At 31.6% G+C, this 22767-nt stretch overlaps 1 protein-coding gene across 2 annotated transcripts in view; it reads left to right on the top strand.

Annotated features, from left to right (window-relative positions):
• Positions 1–22767, top strand: part of LOC107451065 (E3 ubiquitin-protein ligase RNF220) — a gene marked incomplete at its 3' end in the record, with an annotated part of 62425 nt that overhangs the window by 34879 nt on the left and 4779 nt on the right. For both annotated transcript variants that reach the window (XM_043052718.2, XM_071180811.1), the window contains 6 exon segments: positions 8996–9122; positions 10596–10629; positions 12325–12390; positions 12631–12673; positions 15206–15279; positions 16202–16262. In XM_043052718.2, coding sequence (XP_042908652.1) covers positions 8996–9122; positions 10596–10629; positions 12325–12390; positions 12631–12673; positions 15206–15279; positions 16202–16262 — 405 coding nt within the window.

Genomic DNA, 22767 nt, shown 5'->3' on the forward strand with positions numbered 1-22767 from the left:
AAAATGCTTATGATTACATTCCACTCAATAGATAATTTTAAAATTTTGGCATATGTATTTTACGTCGAAATTTCCAAATTTTGGCATATGTATTTCACGTAGAAATTTCCAAATTTTGGCATATGTATTTCACGTAGAAATTTCCAAATTTTGGCATATGTATTTCACGTAGAAATTTCCAAATTTTGGCATATGTATTTCACGTAGAAATTTCCAAATTTTGGCATATGTATTTTACGTAGAAATTTCCAAATTTTGGCATATGTATTTTACGTAGAAATTTCCAAATTTTGGCATATGTATTTTACGTAGAAATTTCCAAATTTTGGCATATGTATTTTACGTAGAAATTTCCAAATTTTGGCATATGTATTTTACGTAGAAATTTCCAAATTTTGGCATATGTATTTTACGTAGAAATTTCCAAATTTTGGCATATGTATTTTACGTAGAAATTTCCAAATTTTGGCATATGTATTTTACGTAGAAATTTCCAAATTTTGGCATATGTATTTTACGTAGAAATTTCCAAATTTTGGCATATGTATTTTACGTAGAAATTTCCAAATTTTGGCATATGTATTTTACGTAGAAATTTCCAAATTTTGGCATATGTATTTTACGTAGAAATTTCCAAATTTTGGCATATGTATTTTACGTAGAAATTTCCAAATTTTGGCATATGTATTTTACGTAGAAATTTCCAAATTTTGGCATATGTATTTTACGTAGAAATTTCCAAATTTTGGCATATGTATTTTACGTAGAAATTTCCAAATTTTGGCATATGTATTTTACGTAGAAATTTCCAAATTTTGGCATATGTATTTCACGTAGAAATTTCCAAATTTTGGCATATGCATTTTACGTAGAAATTTCCAAATTTTGGCATATGTATTTTACGTCGAAATTTACAAATTTTAGCATATGTATTTCACGTAGAAATTTACAAATTACCAATAAATGAGGTGAAAAAAATCAGTCGAAGACAGGAAAAAGTTCATAATATCCAATATTCTCTCATCATTTGGTTCACTATATCCCCAAAAAATAATATTATACGTGTATAGCATGGAACGGGAGCGAATATTTCGTTCACTTTAAACCAGGGCTCGAAAAACCGCCCGTCCTCGGCGGTCAAAAATTCCCTGCGGACAACGAATTTCTCGAATCCGACGTCCGCGCAGACGGCCATTTTCCCGTTAATGTTCGTGATACATTTTCAATTTTTGTTATCTTACAAGAATCTAGCGCCTCACTTTTAAAATGACCCTCTAATCTAGAAATACAGCAACATACTGCGTATGGTGGAATTGATGTTTTCTCTGTCTGGGAGTACTGTAGCGGTTGAAAGAGGCTTTTCAGCAATGAACTTACAAAAAAATAAGCATTACGTACTGGTCTTAAACAAGAAGCGTTAAACGCAATTATGAACATCCACCTAAATGGAAAAACCCTTTCAGATTTCCGCGCAGAAACCTCTGTAAATCATTGGCTTGATTGTGGAACTGGCAAACGTCATATTTGATTCAATTAAAAAAAAACAACAAAAAAACGCATTACCCTCGGATAAATTGACATTCCAGATAACTCGACTTTTGTCATTTAAATTATTTCATGAAATAAATACTAGGTTACTATTAGTAACCTAGTATTTCTATTATTCCTGTATAATGTAATCCTAGTATTTGTAATCCCAGTAACTACTAATTCATTGTGCAATTTATATAAATGTTTTTGATAAATAAGAGAAAATTATGTTTTTATTTATTTAGAGGTTAGTTTCAAATGAGGACGGGTACATTGTTGGACATGCCGTCCTCGGGGACGGGTAAAATTTCTGAGTTTTTTCGAGCCCTGCTTTAAACGATGTTCACTATAGTGGGGTTTGACTATATATAATGAGAACGCTTTTATATCTACATCCTACTCACTGTACAATAGTTCATTAATGAAGTAATGTTTAACTTCTGAGGGGATTTCATCCCCTAAACCCTCCCCAAAACTACTCCACTGATGGAGGTGGAAGAGAATTAGCAACGAAAAGCTTCTTCCGTGGTACGGCGTCTTCTTAAGAAGATCGCGGGAGAAGCTTCCCATGGTAAATTCTCTTTCATCTTCATTCATAGATATTTTAAATAAGATTTCATCTTCATAGATATTTATTTAAAGTGGAGGGAAAATGAGTTTTCAAATGCCGAAAGAAACAAAACTTTTTTTCTTCCCCCTTCTAATTATCAAAATGCACACAAATTATGTCAAGAATACTCAGGATTAAGCAGTGACAAAGCAATTCGTTAAGAAATTGTTCGCATTTTGATACTTAGATTCTTTTTCTTCCAATTCTTATTCTTACTATATCTTGTTCAAATGTTCAATCGTTCATAAAAATACTTTTTATTCGTCCACTAACACATCTTTTAAAAAATTTGTAGCGGAGGACACTCGATGTTAGTACAATTTTTTCAAATATTAATTCATTCATTAAATAGGAATGAGTGAAAAACTGAATGGAATATTCTGATGGCTTAAGCGTAAGTCGTTATTTTAAATTTTACTACTATAAGCGATTCAGTCTCTCACACATTTTAAAAATAGCAACAGTGATCCTTTCTGACTTATAGCTCTACTTGAGCAAAAAAAGAAGTTTATTAGTTCACACTCTTCCTATATATATATATTTATATATCTTGTTCAATCGTTCATAAACTACTTTTTATTCATTCACTCAAGCTCAGCTTGTAGTGGATGACTACTAGTGGATGACTACTAATGCAGTTTTTTCAAATATTAATTCATTCATTAAATAGGAATGAGTGAAAAATTGAATGGAGTATTCTGATGGCTTAAGCGTAAGTCGTTATTTTAAATTTTGCTAGTATCAGCGATTCAGTCTCTCACACATTTTAAAAACAGCATCAGTGATCCTTTCTGACTTATAGCTCTACTTGAGCAAAAAAAGAAGTTTATTAGTTCACACTCTTCCTATATATATATATTTATATATCTTGTTCAATCGTTCATAAACTACTTTTTATTCATTCACTCAAGTTCAGCTTGTAGTGGATGACTACTAATGCAGTTTTTTCAAATATTAATTCATTCATTAAGTTTCATTAATTTTAGATTAGATTTCGATCGCTTTTTTTCCCCCTTGGTTTAAAAAAAAAAGTTTTTTTTTTCTTTTTCTTTTTCTTTTGTTCATCTTTGAAGGGAGTCGCCATTGACGCACAAAAATAAAATAAAATAAATAATCAAACTTTGGTGGAATTCAAATTGTTATTCCATTAAACAAAAATAGTTATTAATTCCTCGATCGCTATGGAAAGGGTTAATTCTTACTAGCGATGATACAAGATAAATCCTCAAAAAAAAATAATAAAATCGGGGACGGAGTACCGTCTCGGGAGTAGAACTTTCAATAAAGTAACCCGAAAAGCGGTACAAAAACCAAATACATAAATTGCTGGGCGAAAGCGGAATTGCAATAAGTAAAGGAAACAAGGAGAAGAGGTTAAATGACACCCATAAAAAAGTTCCGCTCTCTGCTCACAAGTATTTTAATAAATGTATAATACAAACTCTAAAAACGGCCACGCCCACTTTAATAATAAATCCACTTCTATTGGAGCTCATCTTTTAAAGGACGACCTTATCAAATGCAATAAAAGGTTTCTACACTTGTGATCATTTCTCTCGACCCCCCTCCCCTTTTCGAATGCTTGGATGGGGGGGGGGAGCATTTATCTTTAGAGCCTCTGACAGTCACGAGTTCTTCATCAGTTATTAGTTCTTGGGAGTTCCAAGATGCCAACTACAGTATTCTTTTTTTCATTGATCTTTATTTCTCCCAGTTATCTCTTCTGCATTCTCCATCTTAAGTCTCTCCCTCTCTCCGGTTTCAGTTTTTTTACTTTATTTATTTATTTTTTATATTTTATTTTGAGTTTTAACCTCCGCCAAAGTATTGAATAGTTTAGTTTGAAAGGAAGAGGAACACATGACTGTCGAATGCTTTAGTATTTTTTTTTTAATGCAGTACGGCAAAAAAATTGTGCTGTGAATTTAGTTTTGGTTTTATTTATTTTATTAAACACTAGACAACTAAAACTTATATCAGTGTTATACAATGTTACACTAAAGCTGAAATCAGTGTTACACTAAAACTTAAATCAGTGTTATACAGTGTTTCACTAAAACTTAAATCAGGGTTACACTAAAACTTAAGCCAGTGTTATACTAAACTTAAATCAGTGTTATACAGTATTTCGCTAAAACTTAAATCAGAGTTACACTAAAACTTAAACCAGTGTTATACTAAAACTTAAATCAGTGTTATACCGTGTTTCGCTAAAACTTAAATCAGGGTTACACTAAAACTTAAACTAGTGTTATACTGTGTTAAATCAGTTTCCCAGAGAAAGTAAGTTTTTGAGTCTGATTTCGTAACTTAAAATATTGTCAACACAAATTAAGTAGCATATTTATTTTATAACCGTCGTTGAACAGTCGGTCCAATTTTTTTTGTGGCTTTGCGACAACTCATGTTCACTTCCGTAGCCTTGACATTTTGAGCCCAATCCAGAAGACAAGGGAACTCCTGGATCAATTATTGGGAGAAAGTTTGCCTCCGTGGAGGACTTTTGGATGGAGCTAACCCCCGTTTAAGTTACATGGAAAGGTGAACCGCGAGAACCTCTCTCGGTTAGCCTGACAGCAAGGGGACTCCTTAACCCATGATCCGTTTACCACTGAGGACATTTTACATCAGCACTGTGGTAAGTGGAAGCCAGATTTGTATCAATCAGCCATCGCTAAGATTCGAACACGGTTTACTTCATGGGAAGACTCTATCCCGTGAGCCACCACAGCCCCTTATGTTTATAAAGCAAAAGCATGGGTGACCAATTGTCAAGGTATCTTTTTCCGCGTAAAAAAGGGATATTCTTCTATTATTCCTAAGAAATCTGCCACAAAAGAATATTTCTTCTGTTGATCATATACCAACAATATCCCCCTTGTTTCCTTTCTGGGCAGCCTACTATTGAAATCAACACTCAGTGTTATTAATGACGTCAGAAAATACTACTTAAGGTCTGGTTTCTTAGGACAAGCGCCTTATCTGGGCGTCAGCGGGACGTCAACGTCCCTCTGACGACAACAAAATACTGGTTTGTTAGCTCAAGGCCTGGTTTCTTAGAACTAGCGCCTTATCNAAAAGAATATTTCTTCTGTTGATCATATACCAACAATATCCCCCTTGTTTCCTTTCTGGGCAGCCTACAATTGAAATCAACACTCAGTGTTATTAATGACGTCAGAAAATACTACAGTACAGAACCCGTTATCCGGAAATCAGAAAACCGGAAAACCAAAAAACCGGAATGAAATTCCATACATTTCCCCGCTATTTTCAAAACAAAAATTTTTTTTTTTCCTCATAAGATTTTAGTATTTTTCTTTCTACTTTGAAAGATGTTTATCTTACCATCATTTTGGAAATAATCATTTGTGTATTACTTCGTTTTAAGATTATTTCCAAATTTTTTTTTTTTAGTTGGGTTTAACAATAAAAAAAGACGGCTTTTTGTAGCGATTCGGAAAACCGGAAAAANAATCAGAGGTTAGCGCTGATTTCCAGCTGACGGCGTCCTGTCCTAAGAAACCAGGCCTTTATCTGTTGGTCTTTTTCAATTCCTGCTATTAGTTCATTCTCTCCCTCTATCTTGTACAAATTTTCAATCGTTAATAAAATAATTTTTATGCATCCGATCAAGTTCAAATACGATTTTTTTAAACTTGGATGACACCTGATATCAATACAGTTTTTTTGAAACATTAATTCATTCATTTAATTTAAATAATTGATTTTAGTTTCATATGGGAGAAATTTTTTTAATTATTTAATGAAAAGTATCTAAAATAAAATTTTCCTTTGTTGACCTAAGTAAGAATTGACTTTAATTTTTTTTACTTGTTTTCTGAAATGCTCACTGAAACAATTAATTCAATCTGCTACTGCGAATCGTCGTTATAACAGAACAATACATATAAGTCTGAAACACTTTAAACCAGACCGGAAAAGGTGGATGCACCCAATATCATAACTCCCTTCGCATGTGGTCATAATCTTATTGTCCGAACAGCTTCTCAAATTCCTCAATCATCTCTACTGTAACAATATAATAAATAAATAAGGTAGAGAGATTGTTGAACAAGAGGAACTTTTATCCCCCTCTCCTCTCCAGTAATTGATTCTTCTTCCCCACAAGTAATTGATAATGTCATAGATACTCCCGTATTTATTTTCTCCCTATTTTTCCTTTATTTTACGAATGTCGACCGAGTAAACGATAGGAGACCCTCCATTGCTTGCAGATAATCGAAACGCCTACGTACTGGAAGTTATATTTTTAAAAAAAAATGCTTCAAAATGTATGGATTTTAAACGGTTAGGTCAGGTTGCAAAAACGTTTTATGATAGTAACGCAATCGAACGATTGTATGCAAATCGAATGACGTACAAAGTATCTATGCAATAAAAAGCGAAACGTTTTTTTTTTTTTTAAATGATATTTGTTTTACTCGATATATGCGGATATTGAATAAATATTGGAATCGTTAATATCCCAGAAAGCATACAACCGTACGGCAGCCTAGCGTCGGAATTTTCTTTTTATTATCACAAAAATGTTTGAACTGAAAACCTTTTTTCAATAAAGCAAAAATAGTGCAGTTTCAAACCTTTCAATCCTAAAAGGATTAAAAATCATTTTTAAAGCTTTTTTAAAAAATATTGTCATTTATGTAAAATGGACATTTAGGTCACACTAGCGATGGGATCAAATTGCATTGTCGAGTAAAATTTCATGACAAGGTGGATTTTTAAGATCAGCGTACAAGACTTTGCGATAAGAAACCTTATAATTACCTGGATTTAAAGATTATTTTCACCTTCAGACTAGCTTTATTAACTGATTTTTTCACGCTTGAAAATCCTAAGTCCACCTCGATTTAAGGTTTTTCTATAATAGAAGGTTGTTTTTCCAAGGTTTTGGATGAGGGTAATGTGAGTAACATAGAGCAGATTATCACAGATATTGTTTTAAGGTTAGAAGGTTTTTTGCGTAAACCGAATAACAAACCTTTTTTGGTTGACATTAAAAGGTTTTTGCTGAGTGAACATAAACCTTATTTTGCTATCTGGGTACCCCTGTCAGCGGAATCAGTCCTTTATTTTTGTTAGAGTAACATTACTTCACATTATTATGAAACATTTTATGATGAAGATAATTTACAACTATTATTAAAGGTGATGGTATTTCGGGTATACCTCGGAATTCCGAGATTTTCGTATCACTTCAAGATTTAAAAACAGGACCTGGAATTTTTTTTCCCGCGAACATTCTTAGAATTCAGATTATTTCTGGACCATTGGTTGGCGGACTTTCGCAAATTAAAAATTTCTATTACAACGTAGTTAAATTTTTTTTCTTCTGTTTTTTTAATAACCGTCATTGAACAGATTAGTGGTTTACGACCACTAATGTTGAACTCCGTAGCCTTGTAATTGTAAACCTGATTCAGAAGACAAGGGTACTCCTAGATCAAGTATTGGGAGAAATATCATTTCGGGGGGGGGGACTTTTTGATGGAACTAACCCGCATTTGTGTTAGATGCAGAAGAAAACCACCCAGGGTTAGTCTGACGGCAAGGGGACTCAAACCCATGATGCATCTACCACGGAGGATATTTCACGTCAGCACTGTGGTTGGTGCAAGTCGGGTGGGGATTCGTATCGCCCAGCCATCACTGAGATTCGATCTCAGGGTACCCCATTGGAATCCCCTGAGCCATGAGGGTATTTGAGTATAAAGGTTGGGAGCCGCTTCACTAAAGTAGCATCAAGAACTGAATTTTCGCGTTATTGCTAAATTATCTCTTTAGCATCTATAAATTCAATTTATTTTTAAATCAAGTTACCAACGATTTAAATTAGATAAGTAAAATTATCTATATATAGTAGAGCGCCGATTATCCGAACTGCTCGGGACCGAACGTCGTTCGGATAATGAAAAGTTCGGATAATTGGAAGGTTGTTTAAAATCTAGTTTAAATGATCATTATTTATGCATTAACTTGCCTTCACACTTTTTCCAGGTTTAGGACAGGCAGTACTATCTAAAATAGCTCTGTTTAAAAAGAAAATTTCAAATTTTAAATATTTTTATTTATTTTTTTTTAAACTTTTTATTTCATTTTGAATATTTTTAATCATATTTCAGCTTTTTAAATTTTTTTTGTCAATTACTGATTTAACCACATTTTTCTTTATTTTCATTACAAAAGAAATCCAGCAAAGACTTTTGTTTCAAAGAAGATGCTCTTTTTTGAGCAGCCATATCCCTTATTCTTTTAAATAAATCAACTGAACTGGATCAACATCATTTTGGCGTTCTATTCAATTCATTGCAATATCTAATGAATTGCNAAATTGAGTAAGTTTTCTAAAAAAATCCCAATTGAAATAAAACTTTTATACTGATTATTGCTTGATTATTTAAATAAGTATTACTAATACATAATGAAGCCTACCTCATTTATTGAAATCAGTTTAAAACTCTTTTTGTTCAAAAATGTTTCGTTTATTTTTATTTAGAACTATCTTTTTTAAGTTAATTAAAAAAATCATTTAACTATCTTGGATGAATTAAATGCCTATTAATAAGCGAAATAATGAGTAAACGTAATACATAACATTTCAAGTATGTTTAATGTCAATCAAGACTTGAAATTATTGCAGTTTTTCTATTTTGATGACTGTAAAAATCCCTAAACTTCCCAATGCGTATAGTATATTATGCAAGAATTATCATGAAATTTATATTATTTCATGAAATCTACTGGATTTTTTCCTATCCATACTGGCAGCTATGATATTTAATTCATTTTTTTCTCCGCCTTTAGAAATAAAATATAATTTAATTATTTCAGTGATTCCAAGGTGGAATTGTGATTCAAGTCAACCTCCCATATGTCCGATATGTGGACGTACCATTCCTTTACAAGACTTAAGTGACCACTATCTAATGGAGTTGGACAAACTGAACGATCTCGTCACGTGAGTAATTTCTCATTCTAAAGGAGGAAGCTATGAATGGAAAAATTATTTATGAGAATAATATTTAGTATGCACCTTATGTGACTGTTTTCACAATTAAAAATAGAGTGTTACAATTTCCTTTAAGCCAATTTCAAATTAAACTTTATATTTAAAATAACTTTTTAGAATATCTAATTGCTTCCTATTAATTATTTAATTACATCAAATTTGGGTTCAACGGCTTGAATGTAATCAAACGTTATATATAACATTTCATATTCTGTTTTTTTTTTTTTTTTTTTTTTTTTTTTTTTTTTTTTTTTTTTTTTTTTTTTNGGAAAAAGTAACAGAATAATGAAAAAAGAGAAGAAACTTATTTAAAAAAATTATAAGAAAAAAAAGAAAAGATAAAAGAAAAGATATAATCACTTCCTATATAATCACCCCCCTAAAGAAAAGATATAATCACTTCATCAGCTCACACGAGTATATCAGCAAAAAGGAGTGCTTTCTGTTATTGTATCAATGTAGCCAAAGCAAAATATACAATAGTGTGAGAAGCACTAAAAAAAAAAACAAATTGCTTTAAACAAAATAGAACACATTAAGTAATAAATGCGACGTAAAAAAAGAAAAGAAAATGCAAAGAAAAAACAGAACAAAACATAAAGCGAGTAGAGAATTCAAATGAAGTTATGTGCGGAAACTTTCAAGAATGATTCAAAATATTTTCGTAATAAGATTGTCAGATTACAAAATGTGAAAACAGAAGCTCAAATTGAAGTAATAGAGGGATATTGTTTTATAGCTTGTTCTGACAGTAGTACTGAAGCGAGTTTGATTTGTTCGTTATCAAAGATTAGCCTAAAATGGATACGCCCAACATGTATAACACTTATAAGTATAACATTTCCTGTGAAACTCAGTCAATATACAGTTTATCCACGTTGAGGATTTTAGGTGTTTAAACACCCATTTTTTTTTTGTCCTTTCTATAAATTTAAATGTTTCTAAAATAGAATTTAAAAGAATTAACACTTCTTTTAAAGGCTAGGATCTGTTTACATTTGTTACGAAATATTTGAGTGCACTGCAACACATTTTGGTTACACGCAGGGGAAAGCCATGAAAATCACTCGCAGTTTGCCACACGGCACCGATTCCATATTCAATGGCCATGTTTCTTTATTCCAACAGCACTGGTTATTTTCATTTATATTTCGTTTTTTATTTCAATTTCTTATTTATTTCTTTTTTTTAAATCTTTTTTTTACAAACATCCAAACACAATACCTCAGCACGAGATTTCAAGCACGATTTTAGTGGCCTATTTAAATATTTTGGATCAAAGATTGTAAAATGCAATAAAGAATAACTTGTGCCCAAGCGAACTCAGGCTCTTAACATGAGCTTATATATAATTTGCTTATTTATTTACTTATTTTTTGAATTCCATAATATTCTCACTCACAAAGGCTTTCTTTTTTACAGAAGAAAAGAATGGTTGAACGGAGACGAAGAATTGGTAAGAAAATCAATTGTTTAAAAATTTGGATTTAAATTTTCTTCAATAAGTTAATTTTTTTCTTTTTGTAAGTAAGTTCAATGTTGTGGATTGTTTTTATAAAAAATTGAATCCATTTAAGGAATGGAGGCTTAACTTAACTCTAAAAAGCAGGAAAAGTTAGCAATTTTTTACAAAACTACTGGAAAGTTCCTATATTATACCTGGAAAATAATCAGTCCGTAACAGTAACAGTAATTGTCAGTAACAGTAAATAGTTATCGAGGTTCGAGTTAAATAATTTTAACATCTATTACAATTATTTTTTAAAATCCCACTTTTTTACTGAAACTTTTTCATGTTTCCATTATCATTCTATTATGTATTTTGTTTTTTTTTTTTTGCTCGCAAAATCTAATATTTGACATTACAGATAAAATAAAAATAAATTTTTCTGGTGAAAAATTGCATGGAATAGATAAAATATATGGTTTGGAATTTACCCGATACACCAAGAAAAGTCAGGGATTTTTTTCTCTTCTGAAATGAGGACGAAAACTGGAATACCATCGAACATTCATTAGTTATAATTAAGAGGTCAGTTCGTGCACAAAACGTTGCACCAGCAAAACTTATGAACATCGATTGAGGCTAAATATTCCTGCAAATAACTTTCAACTACTTTTTGCCACCTCGAGCTGCTTCTCTTCGTTAGAGCTAGAGACAGCCATGACATCTTTCACCTCAGTAGTTTTTAACTCGCCAATAGTTTTTTGTATCTTTAATATTAGCATTTTGACTGTAAATTCCAAGTTATGAGCACACCGTTCTATTGATCTTATACCCAAGTCAAAATTTCTGATGGTTTTCCATTGATGGAACAACATAATCTTGATGGTAAACATCAATAATTCCGTCATGAATCATTATATTTTCTGATGGTAACCAACAGGAATAACCATCTTCCCAATGAAGGAATTCGGACTGATTTATGATTGTTCAACATACAAATGACAACTTGTTTTGATGGCATGTCCATGTTGAACCATCACGAATTTCCCTCGTAGTGTCTAAGAAATCAAATGTTGGAACTATCATGAATAACCATCATCCCAATGTAGAAATTTGGACAGATTTATGATGGGCCAACCTAAATAAAAAATTGTTTTGATGGTATTTTCCTGCTGAATGAACAAGAATTATTATTTAACCATCATAAAAATGCATTATTTAACCATTATGGATCGTCGCGATTTTCCATCTTAGTATGTTAAATCAAATGTTTGAACGATCATGCACAACCATTATTCCAATGTAGGAATTCGAGCTGATTTATGATGGTAATATTCTTGAAAACCAACAAGAATTCCCATTTAACCATCATGGAATTATAGATGGAACCATCATGGATTATTTATCCATGAGAATCAAGCTTTTCTTGATGATTAACCATCATAAACTTTTATCCTGGAATGACAGAAGTTTGTGGTCATATCAAAAACCATGAACACATAATGGAAAAATGTTGGAGGATGATGACCATCAAATGATGTTGGACCATCAAGAATCGCACAGAAACCAACATAAACCATCAAAATATTTTTGATGAGACCGTCAGGAATTTTTAACTTGGGTACTGAGTTCAACAAAGATTTAGATAGTACCACTGAAGTGCCGATAAGTACTAGGATAACAAGTGCCGATTTTGTTTTTCAGATGACCTCATCTCGGTACCAGTCTTATCATGATGTTGAGAGGAGATGCCCAGAATTTCGAAAAGAGGTAATGTCTCTTTGAATTTTAGGTTCATATTTTCATTAATAATTTTGACGGACATGGTGGGAAATAAATGCGACACTTTCTTAGATTAGCAGATAATTTTTAGAACTTTTTTTAAAATGTATAGCAATAAGAATATGTGGTTAATAATTGTGAATAAATATGTCAATATCTGTTTGTTTTTATATTAAAAAAAAAAAAAGAAAACATTTATTATAGATCAATTGATTCCTCTAATTTCAGACTTATCTTCGAGTGAGAGCGAACAGAATAAATAGGCTGGCAGGTAAGAATGAATTCTTTAACCCATTAAAAACTAAGGCACTTTAGTCAATTAATATCATAGAGCTGAGATGGCTCAGGGGATAGAGCGTCTACCTTCCAATGAGGTGAACCGGGTCCGAATCCCAGCGATGGCTGGTCGATACGAATTCGCAACCAACTTCCACCGACCACAGTGCTCATTTAAAGTATACTCAGTGGTAGATGGATCATGGGTTAGAGTCCTCTTGCCGTCGAGTTAACTATGGGAGGTTTTCGTGGTTTTTCTCCCAAGGTAACACAAATGCGGGTTAGTTCCATCAAAAATTCCACCACGAAGACAAATTTCTCCCAATACTTGATCCAGGAGTTCCCTTGTCTTCTGGAATGGGTTCGAAATTACAAGTATTCAACATGAGTAGTCGCTAAACCGGGTTCAAGGACGGTTACAAAAAAAATTAATATAGTAAAATAAACCAGCAATTTCCTGCCTGCTTACATATATTTTTTTCCCTTTGAAATAAAGTCTTAAAATTCGGAAATACAATGAAAAATCTCAACAAACATCTTAAATCATACGAGATTCCGATATCCTTATGAGTAATGAAAGTAAATTAAACAAACCTTTCTTTTAACGTAGGAATTTATATCGCCTTATGCAACATAATGAAAACACCTGTCGTTAAAGAATAATTAAAATATTTGCATCTTCATCAATGATAGCTCAGTAGTTAAAGTGCTAGACTCCCAAGATGGCGACTAAGGTTTAAATTAGATGCCTGCAAACAACGTCACGCATGGGTAAATCGCGGTATTGGTGTACGCCGTGACTAAGCACCCAATCAGGTTCGACACGCACGCGTGACGTCGCTTTTTTATTTTATATTTATAACCGCCATTGGACAGTGGAACCAATTTTTAGGTTTACAACTTCTAATGTTCAACCCGGAAGCCTTGTCATTTTGAACCCAATCCAGAAGACAAGGATCAAGTAGTAGGAGAAATTTGCCTTCCTGGAGGTTTTCTTGATGGAACTAATTCGCATTTGCGTTTCATGGAGAGGAAGAACACGGAAACCTCCCACGGTTTGTCTGACGGCAAAGAGATTCTAACCCATGATCCGTCTATCACTGAAGATATTTCACGTCAGAACTGTGGTCAGTGCAAGTCAGATGCGAATTCCTATTGACCAGCCATCGCCTGAATTCGAACCCGGTTCACCTCATTGTATGGCGAACGCTCTATTCCCTGAGCCATCGTGTCTCGCGTGACGTCGCTTGCAGGTATCCAATCAAATATACAACTGAAATTAATTCAGTGTGATAATAAATCGAGCTTAAATATCTGTATCGTTAACACACCATGCACAACCAAATGATTAGACATAATCATAATGATTTCTGCGGTATTCTTCTCCTCTACTTGCAAGTATCCAATTCCAGTGAGTCTATTATGTACTTTCAGAACCGTCCTTAAACAGAAACTTATTAATCCATTAGTACACCAACTAGTAAAAAAACTTTTTTATTTAAAAGATTAAAAAATGTCGCCCAACAAAACAAATAAATAAATAAACTATTGTGCACCACGGATAACGAAAAGTTATATTTTTTATACTTTTTATTTATTCTGTATAAATACTTATAATTCAGCTAAACATCACAATTCCATCATCTACATGATGATTTTTTTTCGAGTAACCAAGAACATATTGGAAATTTCTTCGTAAAATAACTTCCAAATAGCGAAGGGAATTTTCTATTTAACGAACTTTTCTTTGAGATTCACTTTCTTTATTTCGAATATTTCAGAACATTTCAAACTTGTTAGCGCATTTTATGGGGGAAACGAATTTGAATTGATTTTCGAAGCCGCTTAACTTTTAGAGACCCCGTAAAATCCCGTTTTGTTTTTCATTTCATACAGGATTTCCTACCAAAAATTAATTTGCGAGAAAGCATAACAAAAATTTCTAAAGCATGGAACTATGATGTTGCAGATCGTACTATTCGCAACAGTTTTGTTAAAGCTGGATTCTTAGCCAGAAGAACTTTTAAAAAATGTAGGTACTGCTAAGAAAGAGTCAAGAAATTAACATTGATGTACTGATTAATAACTTTCTTTTTACTGATTCTGAAGTTGCAACCACAGAAACATTAACTGAATCGAAAATTTTGGAAAGTTGGAAAAATAAAAACAATTCATTATGAATTGTGAGAAGTTGAAAACGGAAATGATGAAGAAATCCTCAAATCTTCATATGATAAAATGTTAAAATCATTCGAAGCAATTCGATAGTAGATACTAGTTTGCAAGATAAAGGTGAATCAAGAGCTATTTTAATTATGTCTAGTGTTTATTAATTTAAAACCTGTTTTGTGTTGCTTAAATATTTCAAATGGTAATTTTCTATTTAACGAATTTTCCACACAACGAATTTTTTATTGGGATTTAGCAACTTCGTAAAATAGAGGTGGGACTGTTTATCCATAACTTGAAATATTGATTCTGTCCACAATTAGCTCATAAAAAACTAACCTGAGAATTCTATCATTAGGTCCTAGATCAAAGAGATTGTGTATGGAAGATTCTTGGAAACTCCAAAAAATTGGCCCTCTTGTTAGTCCAAAGGTAATTTTTTTCTTAAACGAAATATTCTTGCTTTAAAAATGTTAAAAAGTACCACACATTTACAGTGGGATTTGCTTGTAATTCAATTGTTATGAAAGGTTTTCTGCAATTAAGTCTATTATTTCCAAAATTTTGTCCAAAACTATTGATCTAAACTTTTTTCATTCATATAAATTATCATTGTTCAATGCAACTTTGATAACACTGATAGGGGGGAAGTAGGGACTGGTAAGAAGTTTTCTGTGAAAATCATGGTCCCTGCTTTGAATTATTTATTATAAAATAAAAATTTATTTTTTTTAAGCTTTTCAGTAATGTTGCTGTCAACAACTATTGAAAAAAAAACTTCTGTTTTAAATTATTGTTCATATTATTTTAATATTATCTTTTAAAAAAATACGCAGTTTTTTTTCTTTTAAATTAAGTTAACTAGTCTAAGTTAAACTTATTAAACGAAATTTTTTTAAAGAATTAAGCTGACGTGAAATATCCTCAGTGGTAGACGGATCATGGGTTTGAGTCCCCTTGCCACCAGACTAACCGTCTTCTGGATTGGGTTCAAAATGACAAGGCTACGGAATTGAACATTAGTAGTCGTAAACCCAAAAATTGGGTCAGCTGTTCAACGTCGGCTTTAAAATAATACTTATTTTTTACATAAGTAGTAAGCTTCATTAAATTCCAAGAACGACTTTTTGAGTTATGGTCATCTATATGATTTTTCCTTAAATTATTTAACCCGTGTATTATTCTAAATATAGTAGTTGGGAAATAAATGATTTTTTTTCCTTTTCTTTTTCGTCACAGGTATGGTATTAAGGTAACTCTTTTAGTGTTTATATATNTATATATATATATATATATATAAATAAAAAGAACTGTAATTAAAGATCAAAAAATAATTTTTTTGATTTTATATTAGAAAGAAGATCTCCAAGAAGAGAATACAGCGCATCAATCTATGCTCATGCTAGAATTAACAGGTATGCCACCACTATTTTCACTATACCATCCTCCTAAATCACCTAATGCACTGATGTAAGATATTAAAGAGAATTTGTAGACTGAGTCGATTGTCTCTAGAACTACTGGCCCGATTTTAATGAAATATGATACACATTGATACAATGCAAAACAAATAACCATTCAATAAGTGTAATACGCATGCATGCGTAACACTTGTTGGAGTCTGACGGAATGAAATGGCCACAGGACAATTCAGGCCATTTGCAACACCTTATTTCAAGTATGAAATCACGCTGCAAGGTGTGTATATCTGTAAGAAGGGACCCCTATTAACCCAATTTTTTGTTGTTGTTGTTTATTCTGCAACTGTTTTTTCTTACTTTCAAACTCCAACGAGTGATACGTATGATCATGCGTGCGTATTACAATTGTTAAATGTTTTGTACTGTATTAAGTTGCTGGAGGAAAAAAAATAGTTCAAAATAATTCAGAACCACGCTTTTGAAAACAAGTCTAATATCGATACAGAAAGTAGTTTCAAAATTATAGTTTTATTTATTACCCATTAACAAAATAGGTCTTGGTTAGGATTTGATGGCATCCACACACTTTTCAACTGTGTTCAAGAGTCATAGTAAACAGTGCGCATGCGTCGTCATTGCATGCGTTGCTATGGCGACCGCTGCCTGTTTTTCTTTTTCTTTTCACTAGCAGGCATTTTTAATGTATAATTACATAATAATAACTTAAAGTATTTTTATATTCTTTTTATTATTAACGTATAATGACTGCCTTGACGGTGATTTCAATATAAATATAAATGCTGAAGATGGAAAAGTATTTTGTGACGTCTTGAAACACGTACATAAGCAAAATTTGTAAATCAATCCTACGACAAACACGTCAATCGAAATAGTTTTTGCAACCCATGATTTGAAATGTTGCGTCGTTTAACGGAGTCAATTCCAGGAAGAAAAAGCATTTGACCAGTGATAAGGCGATCACAACTTTTATTTTGCTTGTGTGTATCTCTATACATGCTTTTAATAGTTTTCATTCTCTTGCTTCACTTCATTTCAGTTGAAAACATATAAGTAGGAAATCGGAGTTAGAATTCCATATTTTAAATCTATTTTAGTATTTCTTTCCTTTTACTTATTTACTTTGGTAGGACCCATTTCTTTGATAAATATTTCATTTCACCCTACTTAAGGATTAATATTCTTAATTAGAAAACTAGCAAGCGAAGCATAATTAAATGAAAAGGCTTTCTTAATTTTCTTTTAACACCCCGATCCCGGACTTCAGTTATTAAAATTTCATTACAATCAGGATATATGCACCCGAATGAAATACGAAGTGACAACATTTTTTCATTTAAATGTGCTTATAGCTTACAGGGTACCGGCAACCCTTTTAGCGGCTCGTTAACCGTTTCTCTCCGCCACCGTCGATTCATGGGTCGAAGAATAAAAAAGCAAAAACACGCACAAAAAGGTATGCAATAGAATAGAGAGAGAGAGAGAAGGGGACTCTAAATTTTACGAAATCATTTTACTCGCTGGTCGAGAGTTTAAAAATAGAATAAAACGTTCCCGAATTCCTGTTAAACGGAGTCATTTTTTGAGTATCAAAGTTTAACGACTTGCAGAGGAATGCGAAGTTATTCTCTCCCCGGAGAGAAGAAAGGTGTTATTTTGCATGATGATGCCAAGTGGGGAGTTTATGTAACACTCTGGGGAGCTTTTAATTAAATCCTTTCTTTCGATACTCCCCCCCCCCTTTTTTTTCTCACGTGCTTATTGCTGGAATGGACTGACGTATACGCAGTTAAAGAGTCTTGTGAGGTAATTGCTTGTCAAAATCTGAACTATGTGCATTTTCGTCAAAATGACCTGCCATTTAGTTTTAACCTTTCATTAGAAAACGATGAAGGGTGGGGGGGGATTGCTTTCACTATATTTTATTTTTTATTTTAATTCTTCAAACAAGCACGCTTCTCTATCATCGAACTACAGCAGTATTATGGTTAGAAAATGATTAGAAGAATTATGATTAAGAAACTGAAACTAGTGAATCTAGCTAACACATTTTGAAAATGGGGACGAACTTTGGATTCTTCCCTTTATTAATTAGGATACTACGTATAAATATACTTTTTATTTTTGTACCTTATCAAACGTGGAAAAAAATTATATAAAGAGTCAAGTCCTTCAGTAACATTTAATTCAAAAAGTTTGGAACAATGCTTCGAACTAAGACTAGTGAATCAAGTTAACACATTTTTGAAAGTGATGACGAATTCGGATTCTTCACTTTAATAATTAGGATATGACTCTTTCACTCTTTCTTTTTGTACCTTATCAAATTATACAGAGTTAGCTACTTCAATAACGTTTATGAATTATGATTAAGAAACTTTTTTACGTTCTACACTAAGTTTACACTTGCTTACGTTCGTATATTAATTGATTAACATTGTAATGCAGTACGTTAAAAATAGGAAGCACATAAAAACTCTCTTGAATTAAAATCCATTACATGTATGTTTAAATATAAAAGTATTGCTTTAAACTTGTGCAAAACATGAAATTATTAAAACAGTATAGTGCGCCGAATAATTTGTTCTAATTATTATAATATACTAATATAATACATGATGTAATAAATATTCTATATTTATATAATCTATCGTCTAACTAATTTAACCAATTGATAGACGAACGTAAAGAAGTTCAAACCGCGTCAAAAGAATAAAGCTGTATAGTATAACCTGATAATTAAGATTTTACCTAGAATTTTGTAGTACGTCTAATAATTTGGCCAGGGACTGTATTTATTAATCATTCGTATGCACTACATTTTATGAATTTATATAAGAAAAAAGGATTTAAAATTGCGTATATAAGGAAATTTTTTGACTTATTTATTCCGATTGTAGTTTCCCTGTGGCTCTGAAAAATATATAAATCAAATTGTATAGAATAAGAAAAAAAAGCATTTAAATGTTTATAAATGCTGAATATGATGTATATTTTTTAGCTATTAATTTCAGAAAGAGTATCAGCATATATGCAAATCTTGCTTAAAATACAGCTTTACTTTAAAATCGAAATGAAAGAGAACCTAAACTTCTTTGTATGTTAAATACATACCTTTTCCTTTCTGAGACAATTATCTAGAACCTTTTGATACTTTCATAGTTTGAAGTAAAAAAAAAATTTAAATATTAATTTATAGATATATTGTTAAAAATTGTGGCATGGTAGAACTCGCTTTCTTGGGATGTCTTAATTTGGCTTCTTTTGATTTGTTTATTGCTATTTCTTCTTATTGCAAATAATGTGCCTTGCATACGTTAGAACACACTCAACATAATGAACACGTTGAGCCAAATGGCCTAAAAATAAACTAGATACAATAATCCGGAAATATGAACTGTAAAAATCCTGCAGTGCTCTCTAGTGTAAGAAACATTAGCCATGCATTAAAAAAAAAGTGTGATCTTTAAAAGGGGTAGTTCTCTTTTATTTAGAATAAACATATAAGATAGTACCAAATTTGCACTACTTAGTTTTTTAAATTTGAGAAACTATTTCCTCTTATAACTTTATTTTAAACAAATAAAATAAAACAGTTAAATATTTAAAGCTAAAAGAGTTCATTACGTGTTTTATTTTATTCAAAAATACCATTTTTCTGAAAATTTAAGAAATTGATTTTTCAAATGGCTGCTTTTTTATTACAATAGAATAATTCATAACCCAAAGAATTCTTCGTGTGCTTCATTTCCATGTAATTTAAAAGTAATACTTTAAAAATCGAAGAAAAACTGCAGTTTGTTTCAAAAATAATTTTTAAGAATATATATATTTTTTTATATATATAAAAGAATAATTTGCAACCCGACCGATCAGTTAAGAAAACAATTTAAATCGATTTCGTAAATTTGAAAAATTTGTTGAATAAAATAAAGGCACTTTTTAAATCAACATATTTTAGCAAAAGATTTTAAACAGACATTTTAGCAAAAGATTTTAAACAGACATTTTAGCAAAAGATTTTAAACAGTGCAAAAATTTGAAAGTTCATTTTTAACGTATTAATGCAGTTCCTTCATACTTGAACATTAGAAAAAGATAAAAAAGGAAGAAAAAAATGCTCTTTTCGAATATGTCAAGGATTATAAATTTAATAAAGCTTTTAATTTTCGGAATACCTTTTATTCTCAATAAATATATGAGATAATCGACTGATGATGAGAGAGAGAGAGAAACGGGCAAATAACTTCGATGAAGAACACAAGGTATTTGTGTTTTACATTTGTGCCGCTCTGTAGAATCTTTTGGGGCTCCGCTCTTTCTCTCTCGCTCTCTTTCAAAAATTGCTCTTTTCTTCGCCTGAAAGTGAAGCCGAGCAGACGATATTAAATAGGGCAAGACTCTTACTTGGCGACTTTTTCGCACTCAGTTGGCCCCATTCTCCTTTTTAAATAAGGGTGAAAAAAAGGCTTTCTTACAGAATAAAGAAAATTTTATAAATTTTTAAAGTTTTCTATAACAATTATTATTTAATTAGCTTTTTATAATTTTAATGAAGATGTTCTTTTCCTTAGCATAACGAAAAAACGAAACAAGCATGATGAAGTTTCTTATTACAAAATTATAATTATTTTTTTTCTTTTAAAAAAGAGGAAGGAAGAATTTTTTTAAATACTAAATTGGATTTTGTGGGGAACAAGGATGGAACTAGACAAAGTGTACTATAACACTGGATAACTGTGCAAATGGCACTAGACAAATGTACTCTAAGGCACTAGACAAAATGTACGAAATATGCTCTATTAAAAAATTTTTTTTATCGAAGATATCTGAAGAAGACTTTCTGTCGTGGGAGAGGGCACTTCTGCATTTTTACTTCGAAGTAAAGATTTAACTTATGTTCTTAGCAGAAATATATTAAGAAAAAAAAAACAAGAAAAAAAAAACATTTAAAAGATTTAAAATGTTTATTTTAAATCTAAAATGTTTCTGGTATTTTTTTGTTTTTTTTTGTTTTAGAAATAATTAAGCAAATGATTTTTCTTTTCTGAATTTGATGTGAAGAGTTAAGATCAATGCATTGTTATGAAATTTTGATTTTAATTTTACTTTAATGAGCAGATAAAAAGAAAAATTAAGATGTTTTTTGTTAATTTTTTTACTTGTTTGCTATTTGCAATCAATTGAACTTTATATTATTTATAAATATTATTTATTATTTAAATTATTATTATTTTTATATAACTGCGCTTTTACTTATATTATTTTACTCCATTTCTTAGAATATTCGATTGTTTTGTCCTTTGAATATAACAGTTTTTAGAGAAAACTGTTTTTAGTTTACTACAATTATTAATGATTTTTATGCTACTATTGACTGTTTCTAGTCAACACTTTTATACATCAAATCAAAGCTAAAATTGAAGCAAAAAAACAACATTATTATTATTTTTTTTCTCTTCAATTTTGGCTTCCAAAGTGTTGACTAGAAACAGGAAAATATAGCATAAAAATCGTTAATAAGTGTAATAAACTAAGAACAGTTTTCGCTTAAAGCTGTTATATTCAAAGGATTCTAAAAAATGGCGCAAAATAATAGAATTTAAATTTAAGAAAATATTAATCAAGAATTACATTAAAAAATAAAAAAATACACTATAATTTATAAATGCGTATAGAAGTTCAGTTTTTATTTATTATTTACTTGCTAACATAAAATCAACATTTTTCAAGGCTTTTTTTTTTTTTTTGCAATGAAAATAATGGATAATCCGAATATTTTAAAAAGATTTGTATTTGTCCTTTTTGGAAGAGAAGTTGGCGGCGCTCAAAAACGCTGCCCAAATAAAAGAGAACCAAAAATTTCTATCTCTCAAAATCCCAGTAACCCCCTTTTTGGTGTATCCTCGGTTGTGACAAGGTACAAATCAGCGTAGCATCAATATCACTTGCCCTCCTCCCTCCCTTTTCCACTCCAGCATTTATTGCCCCCCGAGTATCTTTACGGGAGCATCAGAGAGAGAGAAGGGCATTCCATTCCGGGCAGGCAACTTTTGCCCCGTTTTGCACCAGTAATTTATGGGAATTTATTTGAGTGGAGAGAGAGGAAAAGATGCCATTCAAAGAGAGAGGAGACCTCGTCGCAACGAGCAAACACGCAGAAAGCAACTCAACTCCAGCCTTTTAGCCTCGAAATCAAAGTGAGAAAATTACCGCTTAACTTGGGATCCTCAGCTTCTCGGCTACTTTCTGGAAAGATTTAATTAACGACGTTTTCACGAGATATTCATTTCGGGAGTTTTCCGACGCGGTAATTTCCGCTCTCTCTCTCGGCTGTTGCGGGTTGGAATGTTCGTGTACTAAGAACATTTTTTTTTTTAGCTTCTCCCCCCACCGCCTAGCTACGACTAGTAACTGATCTTAATTTTTTTCAATTAAAATTTCTATGTTTTTCTATTCTCTTCAAGATAAAGATGCTTCC

This window comes from Parasteatoda tepidariorum, chromosome 1, assembly GCF_043381705.1.
Source record: "Parasteatoda tepidariorum isolate YZ-2023 chromosome 1, CAS_Ptep_4.0, whole genome shotgun sequence".
In the NCBI taxonomy this organism is placed as follows: domain Eukaryota; kingdom Metazoa; phylum Arthropoda; class Arachnida; order Araneae; family Theridiidae; genus Parasteatoda; species Parasteatoda tepidariorum.